Raw genomic sequence first — 27,112 nt, forward strand, 5'->3', positions numbered from 1 at the left:
TGTGCTATTAACAGGATGTGATGTGCATGTGCTGTGTTTCTTTATGTACCTGTGTTTCACATGTGAGAGCACAGTGCATAGATGCTTTGCTGTGTAGAGCAGATGGGAGCCCAGTGAATCGTGGGATACCTGTGGTGTTAAGCATCGGATGCTTGTTAGTCTGTGGTCAGAGCAGCAAGGTGTCTGGCCTGATACAATTAGCACTCTTAACACATGCTAATACACATTCTGAATATCAGGTCCTGCTTCGCTGTATGAAACCCCCCAATGTGAGATTATCTGACACTTCACAACCTTTTTTTTACTTTATTTGACCTGGGCATCTAAATTTGTTCAAATACTGTGGCAAATATACATCCTTCAGTAAGCCATAAACAAAGCCTGCCAGATCCTAAATAATGCACAGCGTCCTCCTGATGAAGAATGACACCCTTGTTTGTTATGAACACCAGGAGATGGATTATGAACAGCATTCCAGTGTTTATCTGGGGGAAAGTGATTGGTGGAAGGGGTCCAGAGCCAAATTACAAGGAGCTGTCATGTGACACGCACGCTTTTGATTGACTGTGGTTGATGCTGATTGCCTCATTTACGCAACAGGCTAATCAAGTCATTTGCCTAATCAAAAGCTAGACAGGCAGAGAGAAACAGAAGGGCCTAGATGTAGTTTCAGTTTATAAAACAAATTATAAGAGCATAAACCCAGAATAAAATAAAACTATCACAATGGAAATAAATTTATTAGCAAGACTTGCTCGAAAAGCCACAGCAGATTGCAGACAGTCTTTCTTTGGATCTTTCCACTTGGATCATTTTAACAACAGCACAGAGTGTAATACTGAGAAATTCAAGCTGTCCCAGCTCAGACTGAAAATGTTACTTCGATGTTCTGGGTAGATTCAAATTTATAACGTGTTGTGATATGTGTGAAACACCACTTCATGAGCAACCATATGCGTGAGATGATGTCAATGCAGCAGTATGCTTGCTGATGCAGTGGTTCCTCTTTTTTTTGAAGTGCAAATGACCAGAAAACTCTTTTTTTTTTATCTTTGCTGCATTGATCTAGAAGTCTGCCTCTCAGTGTGTCAGCTTACTATGACTGCAGCTGGGTGGTAGTTGCATTAAAGCACACTTGTTACTCCAACCAGCACTATGTGGGTCACATTGAGGTTCACAGATTTCAACTCATCACCTGCAGCTGTTTGTATAACCAGTCTGGTTTTAGCTATCAATTTTCATCATTGTTATTGGCAGGGAGAAAAATTATCTTAAAGCGCTAAAAAAAAAAAATCCCCATTTCAAAAAGAAATTAGCTGGTGGTGAGTGTTGGATTGTAGTGTTATTTTATGCCATGTTATACCCCGAATTAAAGATTGTGAATTATTATGTAGTTTAGTTTGCATTTTCCTCCTGAATTAGAAGAAGCTGATAACTATTGCATTAGCTAAACTGATTTGCATTACATTAAACTGCTGACTTGTTGTGAATGAATGACATTGTTTTATGATGCATTATACTGCTGAGTTATAAGAAATACTGTTCGCAGAGAGTTATTGTCTTATTTGTCTGATTAGAAGAGAACAGAATATGCTGGAGTTTTCTGCCCCATCTCAGCAGGAGCAGATAAACAGGGAGCCAAGGTCGTAGCTTAGACGCCGTGTGAGAGAAAGCATGCGAATGTTTAGGCTTTTTATGATAAGGTGGAGGCACCAGACGCTATAAAAGTTTGAGCAATGCTCCACCATTTTGAGATCAGAGGCTGTCTGCATCAGTGTCCATCTCCCACGCGTATGTTCATTAAAATCATCGTTTGACTCAACCCGGCCGGACCAGTGTTGTTATTGTGGTTTTTTCTCTTGTTTCCATCCCCAATTTTGAACTTGTAACATGAGTCATTTCCCTTCTTGGCCTTACTGTACAGTGGAAGTCTTCAGTGGCTCTTTGAAGGCAATTATTGTGAAGAAGAAGTGGAAAATCTTGAGTTTTCTATAACAGCCCACAGTGACCAAACTTATTCTAGTACATACTGTATTATAGTAATAGTAGAGTATTGTTTGACCACTGTTGGATTCAGTTAAACTGAGAAAAGCAATGCAATTTTTGCAGGTAAAAATATTCATATACCGTTTATATGCTAAAAAGGAGGTTATTTTAGCCTGTTGCTAGGCGGTTGCTAGGCATGAATCATAAATTTTTTTATGGATAAGATGTTATAGGATGCCGTTGTAGGTGTATTAAGGCTAAATGAAACGTAATTTTTGCCTGTTGCTAGGCGGTTGCCAAGCAACGTGATGACATGATAATATCTGATATAGATGAGAACCTTCAGGGTCCTAATATATACCTGTGTGCCAAGTTTGGTTGCTGAGTTCCTGAAGGGCTTGGAGGACTTCATGGACAAAGGTGCAAACACACAGATATATAATATTGTTGTATTTTATATGATGCCTAATATTATTATTTTCCAAGCGTTTAGTCATAAATTGAAGTGTAGACAAGTAAAAGGTTAGGTGATTTAACCTCTTAGCACCTTGAATATCTGTAAAATTTCAACTAATTGAAAAGTTAAAAAGATATTTCAGTGTGGATTAGTGGAGGGAAGGCTGGTTTCAGATTCATATTGGGAGTTTTGCATTGTGGCAGGCTTGGTATTGATCAATCACAGATTTGTAAATCATAAACTATTAAACCAGTAAACGAATACTACTATATGAACTAGCTGATCTCCCTGAAAGATGAATAAGCTTGAGCTACAAACAAATCTGTATGTAACTCAAACTGCAGTTTTAGGCCCAATAATTTTTTCTACACTGGAAGCTTTAATGCACGACTGTTGATTTATCAGTTCTACTGTTCACTACAAATCCATCTGTACTTAACACTGAGCTGTGTTAAAGCCCTACTTGAGCACAGATGCAGTTGTGCTTTGGGTTTTGATTCTCGCTGTGTCCTCCCGAGAACAGACAAGCACTTCCAGAGAACGGGTGAGTCATAAGTGTTCATTCGTACCCTTGATTAAAGGGAAAGCGTGCCGCCATTGGGAATCAGCTCATTGGTTCTTTAGCAGCAGAGGCCTGCTGAGAACCCACCATCCCATCTTATCATGCACGAGGCCTACCGCCACCAACTCATTTTCACTTCCTGTGTGTGGTGTGGCAGGAGATCGGCCAGGTGATAACAGAGCCAGATGCTTCCTCCCCGGTTCCGATTGGCTGCGGGACATGTGTGTCATGTCAAAAAATGTGTTTAGGAAAATCAGAAAAGAACTGCTGTCAGGGAAAATTTCATCTTTAGAAGAAAAATATTAGATTTGTGTAAAACTGGCAAATGGTTGTGTGCAGGGACCAGAGAGAAATTTTGTTTTTGTTGATCAAAAGTCTCCATTTAGTCAACCAGGTTAATACGAGCAGTTAAATAAGTATTGCATACAGGTGTAGATGTTCCAAATCTCTGTGGTGTGCTCAGAGGCCCTTAGATAACCGTGTTACAGTCCACCTTTTTTGAACATGTCAACACGAAACCACAGTAGACTTTATATTACACAGCTGGGCACAGTCTGAACAACACTGAGTGTGCGAATGCTATCAGAAATGTGGGACTTGTTTCTGATGCCTGTGCGAAACAGATTTCCTATAGCTGCTCGAAGAAAGTTAGGAAACAACAGAGTAACTGACATGGAGGTATTTCTTTGGTACCCAATCCAATCGTCTGCCCGCTACCACACATCCCGCGTCAGTAGAGGAAGGGAGGCAGTTCTTGAAGTTTGCCTTTTTGACCACTGAACTGTGGTTTTAAAAGAGCCAGCAGCTCTTTTAAACAGCAAATGACAAACTGATTTTAATTCCCGGTCTGTACTCGCCAGGCCAGCAGGCACAAAGAGACAAACCAGACTTTAGATGCAGCACCAGGTCCACAGTCAGGAACATTTAAGCTGCCAAGATCTGAACAACATGTCAGATGGTTGGGCAGCTTCAGAATCCCCCACATCTTTACAATCTCTGTATTCTGCCAAAATCAGCTGTTTAACATTCACGCCCGCTGTCTATTGCAATCTCATAAATGTGTGCAGGTGAAAAAGGAGCCATGGATTTGAACTCCTGGTAAATGACATTTCCAACAGGGTCAGCTAATGCCATGCGGGGTACATTTTGAGTACGAGATGCATCGGTTTCATATCAGTCTGATACAAAGGTTGAAGCTATTTGTTTGTATTGCGAAGCAGTCTGCGACGATAGGTGCATGCTGTAGCCCAAGGTGGGCAGCAGGCCTGACAGTCATGTCATGTTTGATGCTTGACAGCACCGATCAGGGAAAGGAGACTTGCTGGATGGCAGATCAATATCCATCAGCTCCCACCGAACTCCACTCGTGAACTCAGTCGAAGCCCAAATTACAGCAGCAGAGGCTCAGAGCGACCGAAATGGACATGGATTTTTGGAGAATGTATATTTCCCAGGGTGCCTCATTCTCATTTGACCTTTTAATGGGGAGACTTGGTTATGTACTGTTTAAAGAAGACTCACAATCATATGTAGTTGTTTGTCAGGCAGAGTAAGCTGCTGTCTGCCCACTCGCCTGTTGACTAATCACTTTCCACTCATTGGATATTAAATGGTGAAAAAAAGTCAAATTAATGCTCGGTCTGAAACCTGGAAAGAGTTCGTGCTGTGCCTGCAGTACCCTCGGGGCAGATTGGGCAGATGCCACGTGTCCCTGGAAAAATACACATACATTTATTTTAGTTATTTATTGAACTATTTCTAATTGCGACAGTGAAATAATTTCAGCTTTCAGTCTGTCACGGGTACACGCTTATGAATCCTATTTTCCATCCTAAACTGTGTACATGTCCATGCATCAACTGTGATGTATTGCAAATATATGGTAATTGTAACTGATGAGGTGATTCTTCAGAACATTTAGGCTATTAAAGTGTCGTCTCTGTCCTTTTATTAACGAATCTTTGAGTGATTTGTTTGCCTAATTTCATAGAGTTCACTGTGGGGCTACTCAGCGGGAACCCTGTGTGGCCATTTGTGAAGCAAATTAAAAGCGGTATACAGAAGGCTTTAAAATGTACATTTCAAACGCACTATGGGAGGTTTATCATGAGCAAGAGCAAGCATCACCAGGAAAATGTAGACTTGCAAGTAGCTCTGTGAATGCTTTCAGCTGAAGCCCAGGATGCTGATTTTATCTTTGCAAATCATCATGAAACACAAAATACAGCAAAGTCTGATGAGAGTTTGGAAAGGCTACTTTTTGGTTTTGGCCTATTTACAGCTTGTTACAAAGTATTTCTAGGCAGGGCCAATTTCTTGCCAGTCCTCTCGGTGGTTTCACTCAGAATCACAACTGCAGCCTCCGGTGGCTGTGCTCCAGTTAGCTACAGCATTAAAAACAATATAAAAAGTGAGTAAAATGATTATGATGACACTTTTTAAGGTCTCAGAGTTGTTATCCACCAAGTGCACAGTCAGTTCTTGTAGTTAATCTTTGAGAAACGCATAGATCTGAGTGGTGAATCACTGCGCCTCAGGCATCCATCAACAGTTCACTGGAAGCCCATCCTTGACCATTTTTGGTAGCCTCTGCATAGGCTTCCAGTGAACTGTTGATACACTTTTTAGCATGCACCCTCTGACACTTTGGTCAGGAATGGATTGAGGAGCGTGACAAAGAGTTAAAAGTCTCAACTTAGTCACCAAATTCTCTTGAGCTTTAGATGATCTGGAAAAGCAGCTCAGCTCTATCCAGTCTTTACCTTTCAGCTGATAGAACTTAAGGTATCTGCTGCTAACATCTTCTGCACACTTTCAAAGGGCCACGCAGTCCATGTTTTGGCAGCACAGTACACCGTAATGTTGTGACTGATTTATGAGCAGCTTTCAAATGGCTTAAGTAAAATGGTTTAATCCTTTAAAGAGGCGTTCTGGACTCTTGTGTTGTGCTGCATTAGTTTTACTGGCTGTGAGTGATTAAACTTTCAGATGAGTGCGTATTCTGCTTGTTTCCACACACGTCACCTTGACTGGAGAATAATATTACATTAAAAATATGTTTTTGCTTTTTCCTTTGGGATGCAGCATTTTCGGGATTCTATACCAGTGGGCAACCATGTGGTGCGGCGGCGTTTCTCAGGCCCACTGCTGCTGCCTCCGCTGTGGAGGAGACACTCCCATCAGGACCACTCATTCGATACCCGGCGAACATCTCAAGGACACATGCTACCGCTAGCCCGGCTAGAAGAGCTGTACAGTCTAGCACTGGCCACCCATGATGAGCACCGGTCAGTGACACACACTGTTTGTTTGTATGTTTGTTTGTTTTGCCTCTGAGGAATTCCTTCAGTGAACTGTGGATGTGGTTAAACAGGGGAAATTGCTGATCTTCCTTTTTCTGTGGGGCTTTGTTTATCTGTTAAGCTTCATCAGATGAAGCTTAATGCACAGATGATTCACACAGATGATGAACTCTGTGTGAAATGGAGAATAAGATTAGTAATTTTGAGACAACTTCTTTCTCTGTTCTGCAAAAGTTTTAACACACCCATAATTTCATTTTATTTTGCTTCCAAGCAGCCTGACTTTCTTACATTTTTAAGTGCACTTGGGCAACAGCTCTCAAGGCTTTCTGAAGGTCTTTTTCATTCATTTTAAGTCCTTTCCTGTTTAGTTGCTTTTTTCCTGGTTAAGCCACTTAACACTGACTCAAGGAAAGAACATGTTTGGTGTCTAAGCATAAAAGACAAATTGGGAAAAACTGTAAATTATATCTTTAGGAACTTGTTACAACCAGCCGGTAACAGAAAACACATCGACAGGCATGGCATAACATTTTTGCACCAACAAGTTAAAAAAGGCCAATTTTAAGGAAGGGAAACAAAGAGAAAGGCTGTCATGGTCTGTGTTGCATTTAGTCAGTGGTGATGGGGATCTTAAAGGACAGAAAAATACAGCGAGATTTTGATCCACCATCCAATACCATCTGGAAAGCAAGTCATTGGCAGCGGGTCATTTTTCAGCATGGCAAAGATCCCAAAAACACTGCCAGTGTATGCAGTAAAAGCATACCTGGATAGAAAAACACACACAGTCATGGACTGGCCCAGACCTCGGACCTCAACATTATTGAAGCAGTGTGGGATCATGTTGACAGAGAATGAAACAAAAGGAAGTGAACATTCAAAGATGTCCTTCAGCATGGAGAACTATTCCTGAGGACTTCTTAAAGAAATGACAAGAAAGCTGCCAAAGAGAGTTCAGACATACTGAATACTGAATTTCGCGTTCATTAGAATTGCACAAACTCGGTATGTCTCTCTTTGCACGTTTCAGCAAATCACCATAACTTTCCCAGCAAAATATAAAGAAATGAGGAGTGACTCCAGACTTTTGCATAGTACTTTAGTTAAGTTTTTTCATTCTAATTAAAAGTTTTAGGAATCATGTTTTTCTTGTTCACGAAATGAAGTCTTGTTTGTTGGTTTGGAGCAGCTGTTGTTACTGCTTAACACAAATTATGTAAGTCAAGCTCAGCAAATAGACATTTGCCTCGTTCGTCTGTACCACTTTCCTGTCACATGGTCATGTTTTGGTGATTGTCTTGGTAGGTCAGTGCTCGTAAGCAGCAGACAGAGGCTGTCTATGTGACACTGAGACAAAAATAGAAATGTGGACTGTTGTTTTGTGGTTTCTGGTGATAATGAAAGGCATCTCCTGTGTTTAAAAAAAAAGAAGCCTAGTAATTGGAACAACAGTTAGAAACCTCCCACTGAAAGGTCATGCATGTGGGTGTGGGTGTGCACTTGTATCTCCCCTGACTCCCTTTTAGACATAAAGGCTGACCATTTTCATGTTTGAACATCTACAAACATGTGTGTGCTGTCCAGGCATTAATTACCAAAAAATAAATAAATAAAACGGCTGATCTTTGTAACGTAATCGTGCTTTTTTCAGACTGAAAATCCTTTTTGGATAAACAGCTCGTTAGCTAATGATACAGCCCCTATTTTTCCTACATAATAAAAATAAGTGGGTTTGGTGACATCAGTAATTTGAACCAGCCCCGTGTTGTTTTCCTGTTGTACCTATAAACCTGAATTTATTCGAATTTATAAAACGCAACCCAATCTTCCAGCTGGTAATGAGATAGGGTACAAAGTCTGACATATAAAATTCACTGCAACCTTATAGGAAGCTGCACTGCACATTAAACTATAGGCCTTATGATGGCTATATACCAACATGCAACCACTCCTATCTTCAGTTACACACTGGTTTGCCTTTATTTGTTAGTTTGAGGGCTTGTACACTGTGATTTCCTGAGACAGGGTTAATGAAATATGTTAAATCAGTGCTGCTCTGACCAGTAAACATATCTCTACCTTCATTATGTCAAAAATCTGTCTGACTGCTCAATATCTCTTACCGGTATATGACACAAAAGATAAAAGATGGATTTTTCCAAAAAATCAATTACAAATAATGAACAGGCAGTTTTGCTCTACCAGAGCAAATACAATAAAGATAAAGCAATGTTGTGTAATGCTGATGATTGGCGGTTTGACAAATAAGACAGCGACAGACAGGGAAACAGATGGAGATGGCAGGAGGAAGCTGGTCGAGAGAGGCACAGTAAGAGGTGAGGATGGCGAGAGAGAGAGAGAGAGAGAGAGAGAGAGAGAGAGAGAGAGAGATAAAAGAAGGGAGAAACTGAGAGGGCGAGAGGGAGGGGGAGGAAGCAGGAGGAAGCAGAGAGATGGAGAGAGAGAGACGGGGGGAGCTGGTACTGACTGAGAGGCTCACAGTCGTTTCAGCACTCCGCCTCGTGGACAGCAGCGCACCATGACGTCGCGCGCGCCTCTCTGAAGCGCGTGCCTTCCTCCTCACAATCCCTGCAGACGAGCTCTACGCTGTTCTCCGAGACTGTTTGTAGCTTAGAAGTCGCTTTTTTTACAAAAACAGACAAAAAAACAAAAAATAAAATAAAATCCAGCGAGCACGTAAAAGTAAAAAATGGAGTGCACCACACTGAGCAGAGAGGGAGCGGGGCTCGCCAAGCCGCCCAAACACCTGTGGCGGCAGCCCAGAACTCACATACGCATCAAGCAGCGCTTCAACTCGGACACCGAGCGCTACCTGTGCCGCAACCGGACCCTGGAGAAGCTCCGTCCCGGACTGAGGCAACCCCGAATGTCCTGGCCCTCCTCGCTGAAACGGTAACCTTCTTTAATCTCCCGAGTCACTAAAGTAAAAGCAAGTGAATTGTTTTCCACCGCTTCGGGGATGAGAGTCAATTTGAAAAGCCTAAAAGTTCAGAACACCCACTGGAGCGTTGCTTTGACTAATTACACGATGAAATAATGGCGTGACGATAGTTTTAATTGTCAAGGTTCAGAAGAACCCGCAAACCAAAGCTCTCTGAAAGTCGATTAAGCTCGACGAGCTGTGTAGCTAAAGTGAAACTGTGTAACTTGTCATAATCTTTACACTTAACAGTGCTCAGTTTGACAGCTGCCTGTTTATGTAGCTGAGCAGAGTGGAGCGGTGATGGCTAGATGTTATTGTCTGAGAGATGATGTTAGGCCATTAGTCTTTGCTGCCTGTTGCAGTCATGGGTGGTGGGGCTGGGGGTTAGGGGGAGGCTCCCCCCCCCAGTGTTGTTTCCCACCAAAACCTTTAATGCTGCTGACACGAGCGGGTGATGACTGTCAGACCCTGAAGCACACAGTGCAAACATATTAAATGGGTTTTAGATTCTATGCCCTAAAAACTCCATTTAACATCCGAAAAGGTTGATTCAGTTCATTTGGATGTTTTCAGTGGGAGATACGTTTCATCCAGGTGACTTCTGCAGGTTTCCCCAAACTTATAGACAGTACATTTGCACAATAACTGAACCTAGCCCACTGAATGAACAATGGGCTGAGAGGTCAGTTCCTTGATCATCCCTGTAATGTCATTATAGATAATGTTTCATTCACATGTAGAAAATATAAGAGCTGTGAATCAGTAATGGACCTGCAACAGTGTCTGTGTTGTTGAAGAGCTTTTTCTTTTTTCTATAGTGACTTGTTAAAAACCTGCATAAATTGTATCCTTGCAAACATTTCAGAGATAAGGCTCATATGACTTTTTAGTTCCAGGCTGTTTTTGACCTGTTACGCATTTCCTTGTATGTAGGAGGGTTTCAGAGGTGATTGCTGGGGTCTTTGATGCTGTATCCTCAGAAAACTTAAAATTCTGCTCTTTATTACAAGTTCATAAAAATATGTAACATACAATTTTTGAATAATCTTCTCCCTTGATTGCTCATCTTAATCTGATTCTTACCATATAAGAAACTCAAACATAAAGCCTTTTGATCATGCCATGAGAGGCGTTTTGGATTATTCAGCCCACGAAATAATCCCCTGTGACTGCGTGGGTGTCTCCTGCACAGGCTGCCTACCTGTTCTTCGAGCTTGACTTTGTGTTCTGCACCTTTCACTTTTTAGGAATGATGGAGGAGGGAGGATGTAGTTAACGGTGCACTATGTAAACCTGCTCAGCCAGGCTGGGAAAAGGTTCTGACTTCCTCTCCCTACTTTTGCACCCAGAGATTGCCAGGCGAGAGATTGATGGCTGGTGTTTGTGCCTCACCCATATTTGTGTGATTTTACTGTACTGAGTTTGAAAAGAGCCTCAAGGATGTGCTTTTAACTCAAGGAGAAGAAATGAAAAAGGACTAAACTTAAGAGCCTTGTAAATTGCATTTTATTTTAAACGAGTTTTGCAAAACTCGTTTTTTGTTCATTACTATTTCATTTTCTCTGTTGAGATTTAGTGCCACGATAGTTTAGACCCCGGCTCAGTGTCTTTCCATTGCTAATAAGACTGTAGGGAAACATTGGCGTGTTTATGTAACACGCGCTGACCCTCGGTTTTCGGTGTTTCCTATAGGAAAGAAAAAGCTGAATTATAGAGTTGATAAAATATTTTGGTGATTGGATGCAGCAGAGCTGAACAGGCATGAAAACCACTGTCAGTTCAGCTCCGTTCCCCAGACGCTGTCAACAAGCAATGCGGCAGCTCGTCTCGCCTCAGAGCTTTCTCACACTACACTGAAGTGCTTTGTTTTTGTCCCCTGGTAGTGCACCAAGAGAATAAGAAGAAGATAATCACCAACAAACAATTGTTTTTGTAATAAGACAGAAAAAGGCCGGGGTAAGATGTGTATGGCATGTGCTGACAATATAGACTTTGTATAAAGATGGCAGTAGCAACAACTGGTTATGGACTTAGGTTTTTGAAGTCTCAACTTTAGAGCTTCTTGTTTTCTGAAAGCAGAAGTAACAAGAGGGTGGAGTGCTAACTTGGTTGTACCCTTGGTTTGGCACTAATATCTGCCAAATGGACAATTTTCAAGCATCAGAACTGAAGTATTGAGTCACTGGATAGTCTGAACTGTACAGCAACTCATATTCGTTTAACACCAACAACGCAAATACACTGAGAGGCTCAGTGCAGCCGTGCCCAAAATTCAAACAGGTAAGTATGTATGCCTCCATCTGCATACATGCTTAGTGCAATATTTGGTCGGCGTGTTGATATAATGTAGCTGAACTGAGATTAATTCAGTGTTTAACATGCCTTGGGGTAACACTGGGAAATTTCTCCTGCACTTGCATAATTTCAAACAGACAGTAAACACCTGCTTGGCTCATTATCATATTCTCGTTTCCCTTTTTCATCTCTCATTATCAACTGAACATTTCTCAACAGCTCCTGGCAATAATCATTAATGATTCAATTTGTTCCAACAGGTCATTTTTCCTTTTCTGAGTAGAAGTGCATGCTCTGCACTTGATGCTTGATGGCACCATTCGATACAAAAATTCTGAAAACATAACAGCACTTTTTTTGCATGTGTGTCTGTTTGGTTTTGGGGGTCTTCACAACCACAGCACCATATGTACTGAGTAGCTAGCTAGTTTCGGCGGCTTCTTTGTTTAAAGTGGGTCACCACAGCGGGTGGCTCCACATTTGAGTTGGCAGGCTTTTTATATAGAATGCTACTTGATACTGAAAATTACTGTCAGGTTAGATATTTGCAGGTTTGGCGGTTTGACACCAATAGTGTTGTCTTCACCTTCACCTCTAGCTGGCACACAACCTCATTGCTGCTGATAGGTAGCCACACAGCCCCTCCCCTCACTAGTAGCTGAACATGTAAACAGCAACTCAGCAGAGTGAAGCATCTTAAGGACTGATGTCCAAGTCTTTATGAGGAATTCAGGAGGTCAGTAAAGCTCCTGTTTCAACAGCATTGAATAGTTAATAAGTGTTAAAATCAGCTGTTTAACTATTAGCAGTTACCCACATTGACTGTTAAGTTACCATTAACCTTCTAAGACCCGAACTCTTCCACAGCATGCATTTTTAATTTCTCTATGATATTTGGGCATATTGGGGCCTGATGAATGTAGAAACAAAGAATTACCAGATTTTTTTTTTTTACCTTATTTTTGTTTTTAAGAAAAATGAGAGCCACATATGAGGATATTCATTTAAAATTTTGATAGAACAGTAGCAGTATAATGTCCTCGTAAGTGGATATCAGGCCTTTGTAGAGCAAAATTGAGTATTTCTGTCTAAATAACCCAAAATGTGATGTCCACATATGCGGATGCCAGGTCCTAGGAGGTTAAGGAAGTGGGTAGAGGTTAATAGCAAAATGGTAGCATTAATGTGGGAGTTAGGCAGCAAATGTGAGAGCAGCTAAACTGAACGTGATCTATTATGAATCGACGGACAGAAAAATAAGAAAGGCCACAAGCCAGACAGGATTTCTCTTGGGTCACAATCTGACATTAAAGTGAAGAAAATATGACAAAGGTTCAATAAAGACTCATTGTGAAGCAGAATGGGAATTATTTTCTGACTTTTCTCAGTGAAGCCACATCAATTTGTGTCAGACCTCAGCGTACCTGAAAAACTAACCTGAAATGAAAAAAACAATTATAGTAGAATATGTAAGAAGAAGGTAGTATGTGCGCAGACTGGCAGGGATACCGTATGCCGTATGTGTTTGTGGAGGTTTCTGTGTATATCCGTGTGTCTGTGAAAACAAATTATAAATTAAAATGGATTGTCCAAGTTCACTGCACTGTAGAGTAGAGTCATTGCACAGTGGACTGGACAATGAAGCCTGCTGCCGTCTTACCCTCAAGCTCTTCCGTCACCCTCACTGTAGGCCTGCTGCTTTTACCGTATCCGTTAGTTCCCCATACGATCCTGCCAGTGTGAATGCCAGCTTCTCATCTCTCAATGATGATCGAGAAAATGCAAACAGTTCGAGGTGTAGGTAGGAGTAAGAACAGTGAGTCAGCCCGCTCTGTAGCCACCAACGACAACACCACTGGCACTGCCTTTACCCTGCTCTGAGTACGTATTTCCTTTTTTCTTTTTCGTCCCAGAATGCCTCTGATTGTGGATCATTCTGGATGACTCAGATTATTTTTAAATATAAATCATCTACAACACACGTGGGCTAAAATTTTATGTAAGACCCAGTAAAAAACATAATGAGTTATGAATTTGAGTCTGCAGTTAAAAAAAATAAAAAATAATATTAATAAAAATGAGTCAGTAGACCAAACTTTAATTTTTGGTGACTCTCTCTATGCCAGAATCTCTCTGGAATCATGGCCACTACAGCTGTACCCACATATAATATTAATTGGATCTTTTTTTCATTAGGTATAATGATGTGGAGCTTAATACTGTGCTAGCAGATCTCTCTTGTGGCACGAACAGCTCTTTCTTGGATTACTGTACTCAGTCAATGACAGATAAGAGTGTTCCTCTAACTTTTTCTCTGCACCATAATTTTGCTTTTAAATACAACCGACATCGGAGCACAGCTGTTATGCAACCTCTTCATTAGGTACACCTGTTCCACTGCTTGTAATGAGCAAATATCTGATCACCCAGTCATATGACAGTAATTCAGTGCGCTTAGGCATATAGACATGGTCAAGAGCACCTGCTGGGGTTCAAACCAAGCATCGTCATGGAGGAGTTAAATAACTTTGAACAGGATGGTTGTCAGTGTTGAATGGGTGGGTCTCAGTATATCAGAAATTGCTGATCTTCCTCAATCTGACCCACTGGTGTCAAGACAACCATCTCACCCTCAACGTCGCAAAGACAAAGGAGTTGATAGTGGACTTCCGGAGGTGCAGAGAAGTACACACCCCCATCACCATCAACGGCGCTGCTGTGGAGAGAGTGAGCAGCTTCCGGTTCCTTGGAGTACATCTGGCTGAGGATCTTACGTGGTCAGTACACACAAACAAAACAGTGAAGAAGGCGCAGCAGCGCCTCTTCTTTCTCAGGAGACTGAAAAGATTCGGCATGAGCCCCCGCATCCTCAGGACCTTCTATCACTGTGCCATTGAGAGCATCCTCACTGGATGCATCACCACCTGGTATGGCAACAGCACCGCCTACAACTGCAAAGCTCTCCAGCGAGTAGTGCGGTGCTCTGAACGGATAATTGGAGGTGAGCTTCCCTCCCTCCAAGACATCTACAGGAAGCGCTGCCTGAGGAAAGCGGGGAGGATCATCAAGGACTCCAGTCACCCCAGCCATAAACTGTTCAGACTGCTTCCATCAGGAAGGAGGTTCTGCAGCATCCGGTCCCGTACCAGCAGACTGAGAGACAGCTTCTTCCATCAGGCCATCAGACTGCTGAACACGTCATAGACACCTCAGCTTCACTACTGGAACTTCAACCTTATGCACTCCACACTGTATATAAATGCCACTTGTTTTGCACATATTCAACTCTGTATATTTTATATATTTTATTATTATTATTATTTTTTTTTTATTATTTTATTATTATTTTTTTTTTACTATTTAATTTGTAAAAATGTGTATACACACACACACACACACACACACACACACACACACACACACACACACACACACACGTAGGAAAATATTTAGTATACACATCCAGAAATGCATACACTATTATATATTGTACATATATTTATTAGTTTCAGGTTGGCCATTCTTGTATTTTGCTCGTTTGTGTTGTTGTGTTTGCACATCTCTGTTGCTTGTGGGGCTCGCACACAAGAATTTCACTCACATGTGCTGTGCCAGTGTGCCTGCACATGTGATGTGACAATAAAAGTGATTTGATGTGATTTGATTTGATTTGATCTTCCCACACTCTAGGGTTTACAGAGAATGGCCCAAAACGGAGATGTCAGACCTTGAAGCAGATGGGCTACAGTAGCAGAAGATCATGCTGCCTTGTTGCTGCAACATTTGAATGGTAGGGTCAGAGTTTGGAGTAAACAACATGAAAGCATCAATCCATCCCAGCTTGTATCAGTGGATCTGGTGGTGTTATGATACAGCACACTTTGGATTTTGGATTTGGTGAAAGAGGAGAACATCACTGACGTATAGCCAAAAAATCAGCAGCAACTTTGTCAAAATTCTTCCCTGAGAATTCGGAGTTTCCAGCACCTTGTTGAATCTACGCTAGGAAGATTTAACCTCCTAGGACCTGGTGTCCACATATGTGGACATCACATTTTGGGTTGTCTAAACCAAGATATTTCATTTTGCTCTACAAGGGCCTGATAACCACTTACGAGGACATTATACTGCCACTGTTCTATCGAAATTTAAATTGAATGTCCTCATCTGTGGATCTCATTTCTCACAGAAACAAAACTCAGGTAAAAAAAAAAAAAATCAACTCAGGTAAAAAAAGAAAAAATCAGGTAATTCTTTGTTTTTACATTCATCAGGTCCCAATCAGCCCGAATAGCAAAGAGAAATTGAAAATGCATGCCATGAAAGAGTTCAGGTCTTCAGGCAATTTTCCTTTTGAAGGCAAAAGGGGGTCCAGCAGGATGATAACTCTGTTTGCCATCATTGTCCTTGGGAGGTTCAATAATTTTCTCTTTATTAATCAAAAGAACAAATGCCTTTCAAGTTTTTAGTCTTTTGGTGAAAGTGACAACTCTGAAATTCACCTAATACTGTTAATAGGTGTAACTGCGGTCCTGCTGACTGGCTCACAAATGGCACAGAAAGACAGAGGCCAGATGGACATGACAGAGTGGATTGTTTGTCAGGCTGAAGGCCGCGCTTCAGGCTGAATTACAATGAATTAACAAATAGGGCTGCACTGTCTTCCTCGGGGGTCTTCAGCAGCACAGTCCTGTTGATGCGAGTGTGTCAGCTCCCAGGGGGAATGGATTTTTGGCTTCGTGGCCACAGGATGTTCTCACGTCATTAGGTCTGCAGTGTGTTCATGCATTACCAGTGGCTCCACACTCCAGGCCATGAGTAGTGAGAAAAGAAACTGTGATCTGGAGAATTGGTCAACTTGAATCGGGAATGGGCTGCTTTGAAAGCACTTCTTATGGGGTGATACTGAAAAATTACACTCGTTGCTATGGAGCCCTGCTTTCCAGTGATAATGGCATGAAGGGTTACCCACTAGGTTATCAGAGAGTAAGGGGCAGCTTCGCTGAATGTTATCTAACCAGTCTCATGTTGACAAAAGACCCAAAGAGGACTGGCTCCATCACTACAGCAAAGATTAGTGAAAGCAATGTTGTCATGTTTCATACCTGCTGTGTGAGCTGACCTGCAGGTGCCACTTATTATGTGCATGTTGCATCAATCAACTTCCATTACTTAATCGACACCATTTAACCACTGCTACCCCTGCAGGGGAGGATTTTCCAGTGAAATTAGAGGGTGCTGATGGGTCGGTGTTTTCACCATCCAATAACAGCTAATGTGTTGTCATTTCAAGGAAGGAAGCTGAAAAACCTTTGGGAATTTCAGTTTACTGAGCATTTCTCTGCTCTTTGATAATGAATCTACTCTAACAAGTCTCATGCTAGTTACTGTGTCTCTTTTTGGCGAAGACGTGAATTCGTTAGTGTCTGAATTTTACACAGTGTCAGTAAATGGTTAATTTATCAGTCAGCAGTGCTCGTGTTGATAGTCCAAGTACGTGGTGCTCCTTTTGGAGAGGCTTGGAAGAGATTTGTTATTGTAAAAGGTGAAGATGAGCGTTCAGTGGCAGGAACATCGATTCATTATCGCTGCAGTCTATTGAAAGGCTGACAGAGGCAATGCGAAGCAGCCTGCATTTTTCCTCTACACTGTCAGCCAAACAATCAGAGTGGTCCACGGAGACACTGTTCAGTCTTTGAGTTTGTTTTTCACCAAATATGTTAGCCAATAACAATTAGGGTCAGGATGCTGGAGCTTTCTTTTAAACAAAAGAGCTAGAAAACTACGTCTAACATTTCTGTATTCTTTGGGTCTCCTGCTGTTATTTGGCTTCAGTAAACTGAAACAATTTTCATAAGTGGATACGAGCAAAATCTGCGAGGTTTTGGAGCCAGTAATTTAAAAAAATAAAAAATCCCATTAGCCACTTGAATTTTCAACATTAAAAATTCCAATATTGTCATTATTTCCATGAAACAGCTCCAGAATTAAATTACCAGATTTTACTCTTAACCTTTTAAATGCTTTTGACTATAGGTAAGTGAAATTAGTCACACAGAATAACTATAATGACACAAATGTTACATGGCGCTCCGATGGTCTAGAGACAAAGAACTGTACAGCCATCCTTTTGATAACATGCATACAGCTAGGTTTAGACATTCAAATTTAAATTCGGTGACTCTTGATGGACTCCTCTGGTTCAGCTCTATCATGCTGGCACAAACGTTCATCAGTTTTAGTCATGAATGGAGTAAAGTTCCACTGCTTATAGTTCAATTACATACAGGTGACGTATATTTAACCAGGCACTGTTAGGCAACACGCAACACACGCAAATGAAGACTGTGACATCGCATTTGTACGGGGGTGATGAAATGAACATAATATTTAAAAAATTCAAAAGAACTGAGATTTAAAATAATTTTTTTTAAAAGCTTATAGCTGTTTTTGACTTCTACGTGATGGGGCATACATGATTTCACACTAAAATCATTCAAAAGGGTCGTCTAGGAAATAAAACAACTATATATATATATATATATATATATATTTTTTTTTTTTTTTTTTTTTTTTTTTTTTTTGGCAGCCATCTTGAAAATTGCTAATAGGCTTTATCAAAAGATGAAGCATATGTACCAGTTTCGGCTCTTGGATCCACCCAAAACAAAATGAGCTAACAAATTCAGGCAAATATTGTTAGCAAATGTTTTTTCCTAATGTACCTAGTCATCGTTTGTGACATTCATTCGTTCATTGTTGGATCCGTGTCAAAGTACAGTGCGTTGTCTACCTTGTCATATATTTAATGCATTAATCCACTGCACAGAAGACAGACATTAAAAATGTATTTGAAAGAACACTGATGAATTAAAATGCCCTAAGAGGTGGAGGTGTACCTCCGCGCCTGCATTGCTTATTAAGTTTCTTTAAAAAGACTCAGAAGGTATAATGGATTTAATTTATGCTAGCTAGAGTAAAGCAAGGCAAAGGCCCCTCCTCTTGCTTTGTCTCTTATGAAAGAGCCTCACATTTAATTGTTTTACCAGCACAACAACCTGCAGCTCACAGAAAATCTGGCACATTTTCTGACATTTCAAAGTTGTCTCTGATTATGAAGACAAACAGTGGACACTGCTTCTGAGGTTTGCGATCCCATCTGTGCTTTTCAAATGTTTACGTATCTTGATTCCTGATTATCAGCTTTTATTTTATTCATTTATTTGCTTGGCTGCATTAATATGCTTTTAGCCACATTATATTTATATATTCATTCTTTGACCTCAGTCTTTTTGACCATGCATGGCTTCTTATGTCATAAACCGTAGATCTTCAAAACTGACATCATGATGGTGTGTTTAGTTTGAGAGCAGACACAGAAACATCCATTTTACCATGTCCCTACAAGGTTTAGATGAAAAATGCTCAGTCATGTTCTCTTCCACAGGCACAGTTAGTATCTGTCAGAAATGGAGCCAGAACATAATCAGACTGCAGAGATGTTTTAAAAAATTGTGCCCACCGTCGACTTAAAGCTGAACAATTAGCGCATTGTGCTTTGTTTATTTGTGCATAAACATTTAAAAAATGAACATTGCAGACTGTGCACTGACTTTTTGCCATCTTGTTGTCTTGCTATCACAGTCGGGCCGTTAGGACAATGGGTAGACTCAAGTCAAGGCATAATTAAACTTAGCAGCTAACTAAATCTAATTACATATCAGGATGTCTGTTCACTTTCCAGTAATCTAACACTCATATCAAAGGGTGTGGTAGTTCGGGCCAGCATAGCAAGCACACCGTTTTACTCTGGGAGATCAAACATGTCGATTTGGATCCTTAAACTTTCTCTGATTTCATGGGAAACACAGTGCAAACCTTCATTTCTTCATCTCATGTAGATTTGACTCTGGCAGAACTGTTTGTCCTAAACTCAGATTTATAGCTGTGATGTAAAGGCACATCCATTTAACAAACGATTGCTGCCTTCTTGCTTATGGTGCATTTGCTTACAGCTGGTGTCCGGACACACGCAGAGATGACAGTGCTTTCCCGTTTCCCAGTGAGTCGTGTCGTCTGTTTCAGAAACGGGTCAGGTGTTTCTCGGAAACCGCTGTTGCTGCCCTCTTGATGAACTTGTTTGTTAATTTTACTCAGGATGTAATGTTTAATGGTGCTCTAATGCTTTCAAAGATAAGTTAATCACTGTCATAATTTCCTGAAAAAGAAAATTAATATTCGTAGTTTTCATTTCAAGTGTCGAAAAATAAATTACCTTGAGGCTATCCTTTGTAAAACTGTGGGTAAATATGACTCATACATTGTCAACAGATTGATTCACTGAAGCGTGCGCGCTTATACAGACAATTAGGGTGGTTACATTTTATTTGATTAGGGAAATTAATAAATGCAAAGGAAAGGAGGCAAGGAAGCTTTTATTAAGTTACACAGAGAAAAGATAACATTTTCCACGAAGCCCTTATTTTCCACTAACAGAGTTTGTTTATTATAAAGTAAAAATTAATCAAACATACAGATGAATTCATCACCTTCTCCCTCAACCTACAATTGGGTACAGAAAAGGATTAGAGCCATTTAAAGTTTTCCTGACTTTTAAAGTCAGAGTTCTAACTTTGAGAATTCAGATTTTTTTTTTTTTTTGTTTTATCTTCATGAAAATTTTTCAGTGGCCTTAATGCGCATTTCCGAGAAAGGAGTTGAAATCATTTTTCATTTTCCCTAATCCTCTTCTTTACTCATGGTCCCGTTTTTAAAAATCTCACCTGAATTTGTAATTTTCTGCCATTTGATCAGACATTCTTTGTAAACCCGGTGACTTCACAATAAAACAACCACATAATGGCCTGAAATTTTAGACAGGGAATAGAAATGAGTGTCAGGCGTGACATTTACACATTTTATCCCTTGTCCTCTTCCTGCCAAAACATAAAGAGCCCTGTTACTGTGGCATATTTGTGATGCAGCATAACATTGAAATAGCGCTTTTATTGAAGGCTCTATCTTGAAATAGCGACTTACCCACGGTGGCTTGCTTCCCAGTCAGCCTGCAACAATTAATTATAATTGCCAGACAAACAGAAAGTGAAAAATTAAATGAGTCAACAGATGCTATCTGTAATGTGAAGAATCTCTTTTATTAATTCTCCAGTGACAGAAGACGGATCCGGAAAACAGAATCAGGTGGTGAAATCTTAAAGTCAGCAAGCTCTGTGACCTCACAGCAAGAAGGATACAACACACATACTGTTTGTTTGCTGATTTCACATTAGAAGCATAACGCCAAGGACTATAAATATTTAGAAATATTATTTGAGTCCTTAAATGACATGGCAACAAATGGAAGTTACTTTCTCATCGATGTTGATTGTAATTACTAAGAAAACCTAAAGGCTGTTTTTCCCTTTATCTGCAGTAGTGTGGGTTGTGAGGTGACCAAGCATTTCTAAGTAGCTGGCAATCACAGTAGAAAATAGGGTTTCTGATCCATCTGGCAGGAGAGCAGCGATAGCTCAGCGATTGAGCTCTTGAGATGAGTAAAGCGACGCTCGTCTGTGTGCATACAGTGCCCGCTGATTCAGTCGTGGTACAGCAGGTCAGAGAAATGAATGCAGGAGCACTTGATAAACCTCAATGAATTACCGAACCATCCTCTCGAGCACAGACTTGTATCTTTGTCTTTGTACTGACCTCAAGCTGAAGCACGTCCTGTTTAATTTATTTTACCACCCTTGGCAGTGGTAGGGTAGAAGGAAAATTGCATGTCTCCGTTGTCGTTTTCATCTTTTATGCTATCAAAAAAAAAGAAACTGTCAGATGGCGCACACACCTGTGCCAACAGTTTCTAAACATGCTGTTATGTCACTGCATGACCATGCAACTTTTTTTGTTTTTACATTTAGGAGCCAATCTGTTATGCCAGTTTAATAGCTCAGGCTAATAACTCTCTCATACAGAGAGATTAGAAATGATGGTAACAGCTTCCAAAATAATGTGGTCCGTTATGAGTTGCAACATTCCTCTCCCAAGAATTATTGGATGGGACTGAGACGATGATGCCACCATTTAATTAATAAGGAACTTCTTTCAAAACAAGTCATGCCATTTGACCTTCGCTTCACTTGAGATCAGCTGAGTTTTTTCTCGAGTTCCCAATGCTATATTGGGATGGCTTTATTTTGGATGCTGTGGCTTTGGATATCACGCAATTTGAAAAAATTAAGAAGGAAATCACATAAACCATTTGATTGGGAAATTATTTTATCCCTATGCAAAGTCTAGCCTTGTTTTTACAGACTGTTCCCCACTAAAACAATCTGAAGTTGACGGTTTGAATCGTCACCCTACTATGTGGCCATGTTGCCACATAGTAATCACTGCCCCCACCAGCTTGTACGTGGAAACACTAAAGTGTTCCCAGGCCAGCCAAGAGATATTATCTCTCTTGTGTGCCCTGGGTCTGACCCTGGGCCTCCTCCTGATGGGACATGGCCGGAACACCTCACCGAGGAGGCATCATAGTCAGATGCCCGAACCACCTCCACTGGTTCCTTTCGATGTGGAGGAGCAGTGGCTCTACTCTGAGCCCCTCCCTGATGGCCAAACTCCTCACCCTATCTATAAGGGAGAGGCCAGCCACCCTTTGGAGGAAGCTCATTTTAGCCACTCGAGGTTTGGAGTTGGCACAGGGTCAGTCCTATCTTGACTTCGCTAGGGAGAAGGCAAAGCTCTTTGATAGTGGTGTTCTGCAAGCCAGGTTAACGATGTGGGGTCCATACGTGAGCTTATGCTGGTGGAGGACTTTAAAAACTCTGTTCCTGAGTCTATTGCTTGTTATTTAAGTGAACAGAGGGCTTTAACTTTACAGCAAGCTGCCACCCTGGCAGATGAGTTTAAGCTGACTCATAAAGCAAGTGCTGTAGGACATGATATCCATCCTGGACAGGTAAGAGTGGGCCAGCTAACAAGGCAAATGCAGTTATGGTTTTAAGATCTAGGCCCAAACTGTGTTTCTTCTGTCACAAGCCTGGCCATGTGGTTGCCAATTGTGTCAAACTGGCACTCAAACAGAAAGCCCACTCAACGCAAAAAGGGCCTGCTTTGAGAAAAGTCAGTCGTGGTTCTCAAACCGACAAGGTTGCCAAGCCTAGTAAAAGGCTAAACTTGGAGCACAATTGCTCAGTAGCGCCCTGTAATCAGTGTAAGAGGTCAACTAACCCTGAGCTGCCATTGGTTGACAATTTCCCAGGTCCTCAAAATGACCTGCAGGGGGACAGACTGTGTATAAAACCACCAGTAAGACCCGCAACCCTGGCTAACAAACATGCCTGTACCGGTGACTTGACGAATCGTCTGCAAAGTGTTTCAGTAAGGCCCACTAGCTGCCTGCTGGGTTCTCCACATGTGATGGTTCAAAGCCCTGGCTATCACATGGGACACTGTTTCGAGGGTCTGGGGCCACTCTCTGTCAATGTTGTGAACCCACTGAGATGGGGTTGGCAGCTTCCGCAGGAAATGCCTAACCGTTGCTATGTGGTTTGGTAGGTGGAAAGCCTTCAATTTGTTGATGTGACAGTTACGGACTTGATTTGTGGTTTTGTTTATCATAATCATTTGACAAACCATAGGTTTGTATTTATGAGAGGGGGTGTTACGGCCCTAGCAGGGCCTCCTCCTGAAGGTGCCTGTGTGGGCGTGTCACACCACCTCTTCTGCCTGAGGTGCCACCTTTCCTGTTACACAGCTGACTCACATCAGTAATTAAAAGTATTTAAGGGAAAGGTGAGCTCTGGGCCAGAGTGCCATTAGTGTGGTTACAGCTTGTGAGCTGAGTGTTTGTTGTGTTTGCAGCTAGTGAGCTGTGTTTTTTGGTGGTTTTCAGCTAGTGAGCTGCATGTCCGTGTTTGCAGCTGGTGAGCTGCTCTTTCTTTTTGGCTTACGTTTTACTTTATTGACCAACGCCTGAGTTTTGTGTTTTCTTAAATGGTGATAGCGGCTTGTCCGTCTCTTTTAGTTGAGCTACTTTAATAAAACTATTTAATTTAACCCTTTTGCCTCCTTGACTCCTTTTTCTGACCCGGACACTTTTTGTTACTTCCCCCTCACCGCCTGGACCCTTTTAGGGGAACGTAACATATGCGTGAACCCATAGGTGAGAGTAGGGATGTAGATCGACTGCTTTTACGCTCAGCTCTCTCTTCACCACGATTCGCAGAGGGGATCTGAACCTGAGTGGTGTTCTGAATTGGAAATTAAATACATATAAATAAACAATGATTTTGCAGCCCTCACACAGACAGAAAACTATACAAAAGATGTTATAAAAAAATCGAGACTATCTGTATTGGGTTCTGTGACAGCGACATGTGTTACTGTGAGCTGTAGCAGCTGTATATTTAAATGAAGTTATTTTGGAGACACTTGCCACTTTGCCTTCTGCTTTCCTGTTAGCTGCTGTAACCTTCCTCTTTCACTCTTTGCCACTTCACACAGAAATAATCTGTCTAAATAATACATCTGTAATATCTGTAATTGTTTTAGTTTGACCGGTAATATGAGAAGCATGGACTACAGATCAGTTCTAGGAGCAAAACAGGAGGCGGTAAGCATAATGACTGTGATTCATCACAGCAATGCAGATCTGTTGGTGTGTTGAGTCAAGGGGAATCACTGTGCTGATTAGTCATACAAAGCAGAACTGGATGATTTTCTTCTTCCTGTTTTAAGCTGGAAGGTCTGGGCTTCTGGCTGCAGACAGTAGTCCCCCTGCCACTCATAATGTTATGTTAATCATTTTTGTGCTATTGCCAAATTAACAGTGATGCATCCGTTTAATTGTCAGAAACTAAAGAGACCGTGGAGCAGACAATGAGTAGCCTCCAGCTCACGTCTGGTGTGCTCGGTTTTCTTTTTGCCCTGTAAAAATCAGATATGTAATAGAAAATATGAAGAAACAAAAGTTTCAGAGTTATGTCATTAGAAGTAAAACATGGAAAGGTTTTTTAAAAAAAAAAAGTAAAACATTGTCAAAATGGTTTGCAATCTGTTCATTTCGGGTTATTGTCTGGCTATTGTACAGAAGCAATATGAAGCTGAAGACTTATTGCAATTATTAATTGGTTTTCCTAATCCAACTTAATGTCTCCTCCACAAGCGTCTGTGTTGTAGGAGGTCTGGGATATTTGCTTTGCGTAGCCAGCAATCAAACTCTTTGCCTTGGGAGATTTTTATTGTTTGATTAAAGTAATAATTTGTGTTTTCATTTATTGCAAACAGAATTAAAGCTGCATTGGAAGACTTGTGTGTTGAAATACACCCACATAAATGGCCTAAATCACAAGCTGTTAAAAAAGAAGGCTGGTTGAGGGGCTGTTGATCAGATGTTATTTAATTCCTGTTTGGCATAAGGAAATCTCTTTTATACACAGAAAGAAACTATGAAGCTGAAGAGCGCAAAACTACAAATAACATGCACTCTGTTATGTGTATACCTTGTCCTGACCCAGCTGCTGAGAGAATTACAAAGATGGCTGAGCTTTTTTGCAAGAAAGAAATTAATTAACACGTACATGCAGACTGTCTCTTAGTTCTAGGAGGGGGTCAGTAAACATCTCTCGCTGTCTTCTTGATTTATTGCCAACCAGTGATAGCAATATTGAGAATATTTCACGTCAATAAAATTTCAGTCTTTTTTATGACCTTAACAATAATTGCCCTCCCATAAGCACAGCAGCAGTTGATCTTTAGCGTGCTCACACTGATTGTAACCTATGACCATCAGGTTAGGGTAGGTCTGTAACATCTTATAGGATTTTTCACAGTCGCAGGCCTCTTGAAGGGTTTTCTTTTCTCTTATTTACACTCTCAGGTTTTCAGGAGGAACACTGCGCACACACTTGACAGTAATCCCCATGACAGACTAACACTGTCAGACAGCCGAACACACGGAGCCTGCACAAAAAAAGCTTTTTAAAGCTCCTTTGTCAGCCACAAAGGAGGGCGGATAGAAGAAAATCTTCACCTTATTTTCAGTTCAATTTATCCATCCTAGATTGCAGCACATTAAATAGTGGCAAAAGCAAGAAAAACTGCTTAACTGGAGTGGCAACAGCTGGTATTTTGAAGCCATGATGGAACATCCACGATGGCAGCCGGTGTCGTGGTGATGCTCTTTGTTGAGGAGCAGCTGCAGAAAGCTCTTGTTACCACTGAGAGCTGAGCTGTGTCAAAAACGTGCATTGCTAAAGAGAGGGATTTATTCATTCCAAGTTAGAAACTGCTCTTTAGAAGAACAACAGGCTGCATACAGAACATTACAATGCACCAGAGGCATGTTTTCTGGTGACATTAATTTCAATGTGATAGTCATGCACGGTGAATAATAAATCAAGTGGCCTGCTGAATAGTATTTAGTGTTGATTCTGATGTTTGCATTTTCTAAAGAATGGCAGCAGGTGAGTCTGTAAAAAGTAAGTGATACTACACCTGTTAGCTTTACTGCTACATGTTTGGTCTGAGCGTAGATGTTTGTTGACATTAGCGAATGTCAGTTTGCTTAGGTGGCCTCTGCTTCATATTTCGGCTCCCGCAGTTACTGGCTATACCATTCTCCTGTTAGCTTTACTTCTGTATGCCATTATTATTGATAAGGCAACCATAGCCACACGGATTTGTCCGTCTTGATTTAATTTGTTTGTAAGAGAAGTGCTTGCGACACCCTAGCGTCTTCACTTCTACCTATGTCCCACTTGCACAGTGTCCCACTCATTTCTATGGTATTTTCTATTGTAATTGTGGCAAGCTTTCTAGGATTCAATACTATGTAACATTTAGCTGGATTTACCTGTCATCATTCACTGGGTGCTAAATCATTTTAAATGGCAATATGACGATTGCAGGTTGAGCCACATTTCTTTATATTGTGCTTCCAGGGAGCTAGACTTCTAATTTTTTAAAGTGTCCTTTAGCAGAGTTCTCCAGGATTTCTCAAGGTCTTCCTACCATTACACCTGCCCATTTTCAGATCATTGGCTTTTTCGTTTAAGTTACTTAATACTGACCTATGAATAATTAAAAAAACACCTGACTCAAGCAATGAACCAGTGTTGTGTCTACACAGCAACATGCCAAAGATAACTCAGTTTGACAGGTATGAAATAGGATTTTTCCACCAATGAGCTGATTCCCAAAAAGCTGTTAGTCAAAGACTTGGCATATCTCATACCTAAAAAACTATCTACAGCGTGTTCAGATACCAGAAAATTGAATCCTTAAGAAACAAGACCAGGACCTGAAATTCACCCGCCCCTTCAGTTGATCGACTACTGTTCATGAAAGCCTTATCAGAAATGGTCTCAATGAAAGTTTGGCTGCCAAGGCACAATTTTTAAAGAGGATCTTGTTACAATTGATGTAATTGTGAATGCAGAAAAGTACTGTCAGAATTAGATCCATATGGAAAGCATCTGATTATCTCTGGCTTAATGATGCCAAATACACTCTTAATGCAGTAAAAGCATACTTGAATAGAAAAACACACAATTGAG

The 27,112-nt window shown here is 41.0% G+C and overlaps 1 protein-coding gene across 3 annotated transcripts in view; it reads left to right on the forward strand.

Moving 5' to 3' along the window:
* The window catches only part of LOC113006858 (cAMP-specific 3',5'-cyclic phosphodiesterase 4D-like), a 104,053-nt gene that overhangs the window by 14,318 nt on the left and 62,623 nt on the right, over positions 1-27,112 (forward strand). The window contains exon 3 of one of the 3 annotated variants that reach the window (XM_026143079.1): positions 6,090-6,292. In XM_026143079.1, coding sequence (XP_025998864.1) covers positions 6,090-6,292 — 203 coding nt within the window. Of the gene's footprint in view, positions 1-6,089; positions 6,293-8,811; positions 9,224-27,112 lie in introns of those variants that run through there. The other 2 variants (XM_026143074.1, XM_026143084.1) reach the window with 2 other exon arrangements.

The sequence above is a fragment of the Astatotilapia calliptera genome, chromosome 15 (genome assembly GCF_900246225.1).
Source record: "Astatotilapia calliptera chromosome 15, fAstCal1.2, whole genome shotgun sequence".
Classification (NCBI taxonomy): domain Eukaryota; kingdom Metazoa; phylum Chordata; class Actinopteri; order Cichliformes; family Cichlidae; genus Astatotilapia; species Astatotilapia calliptera.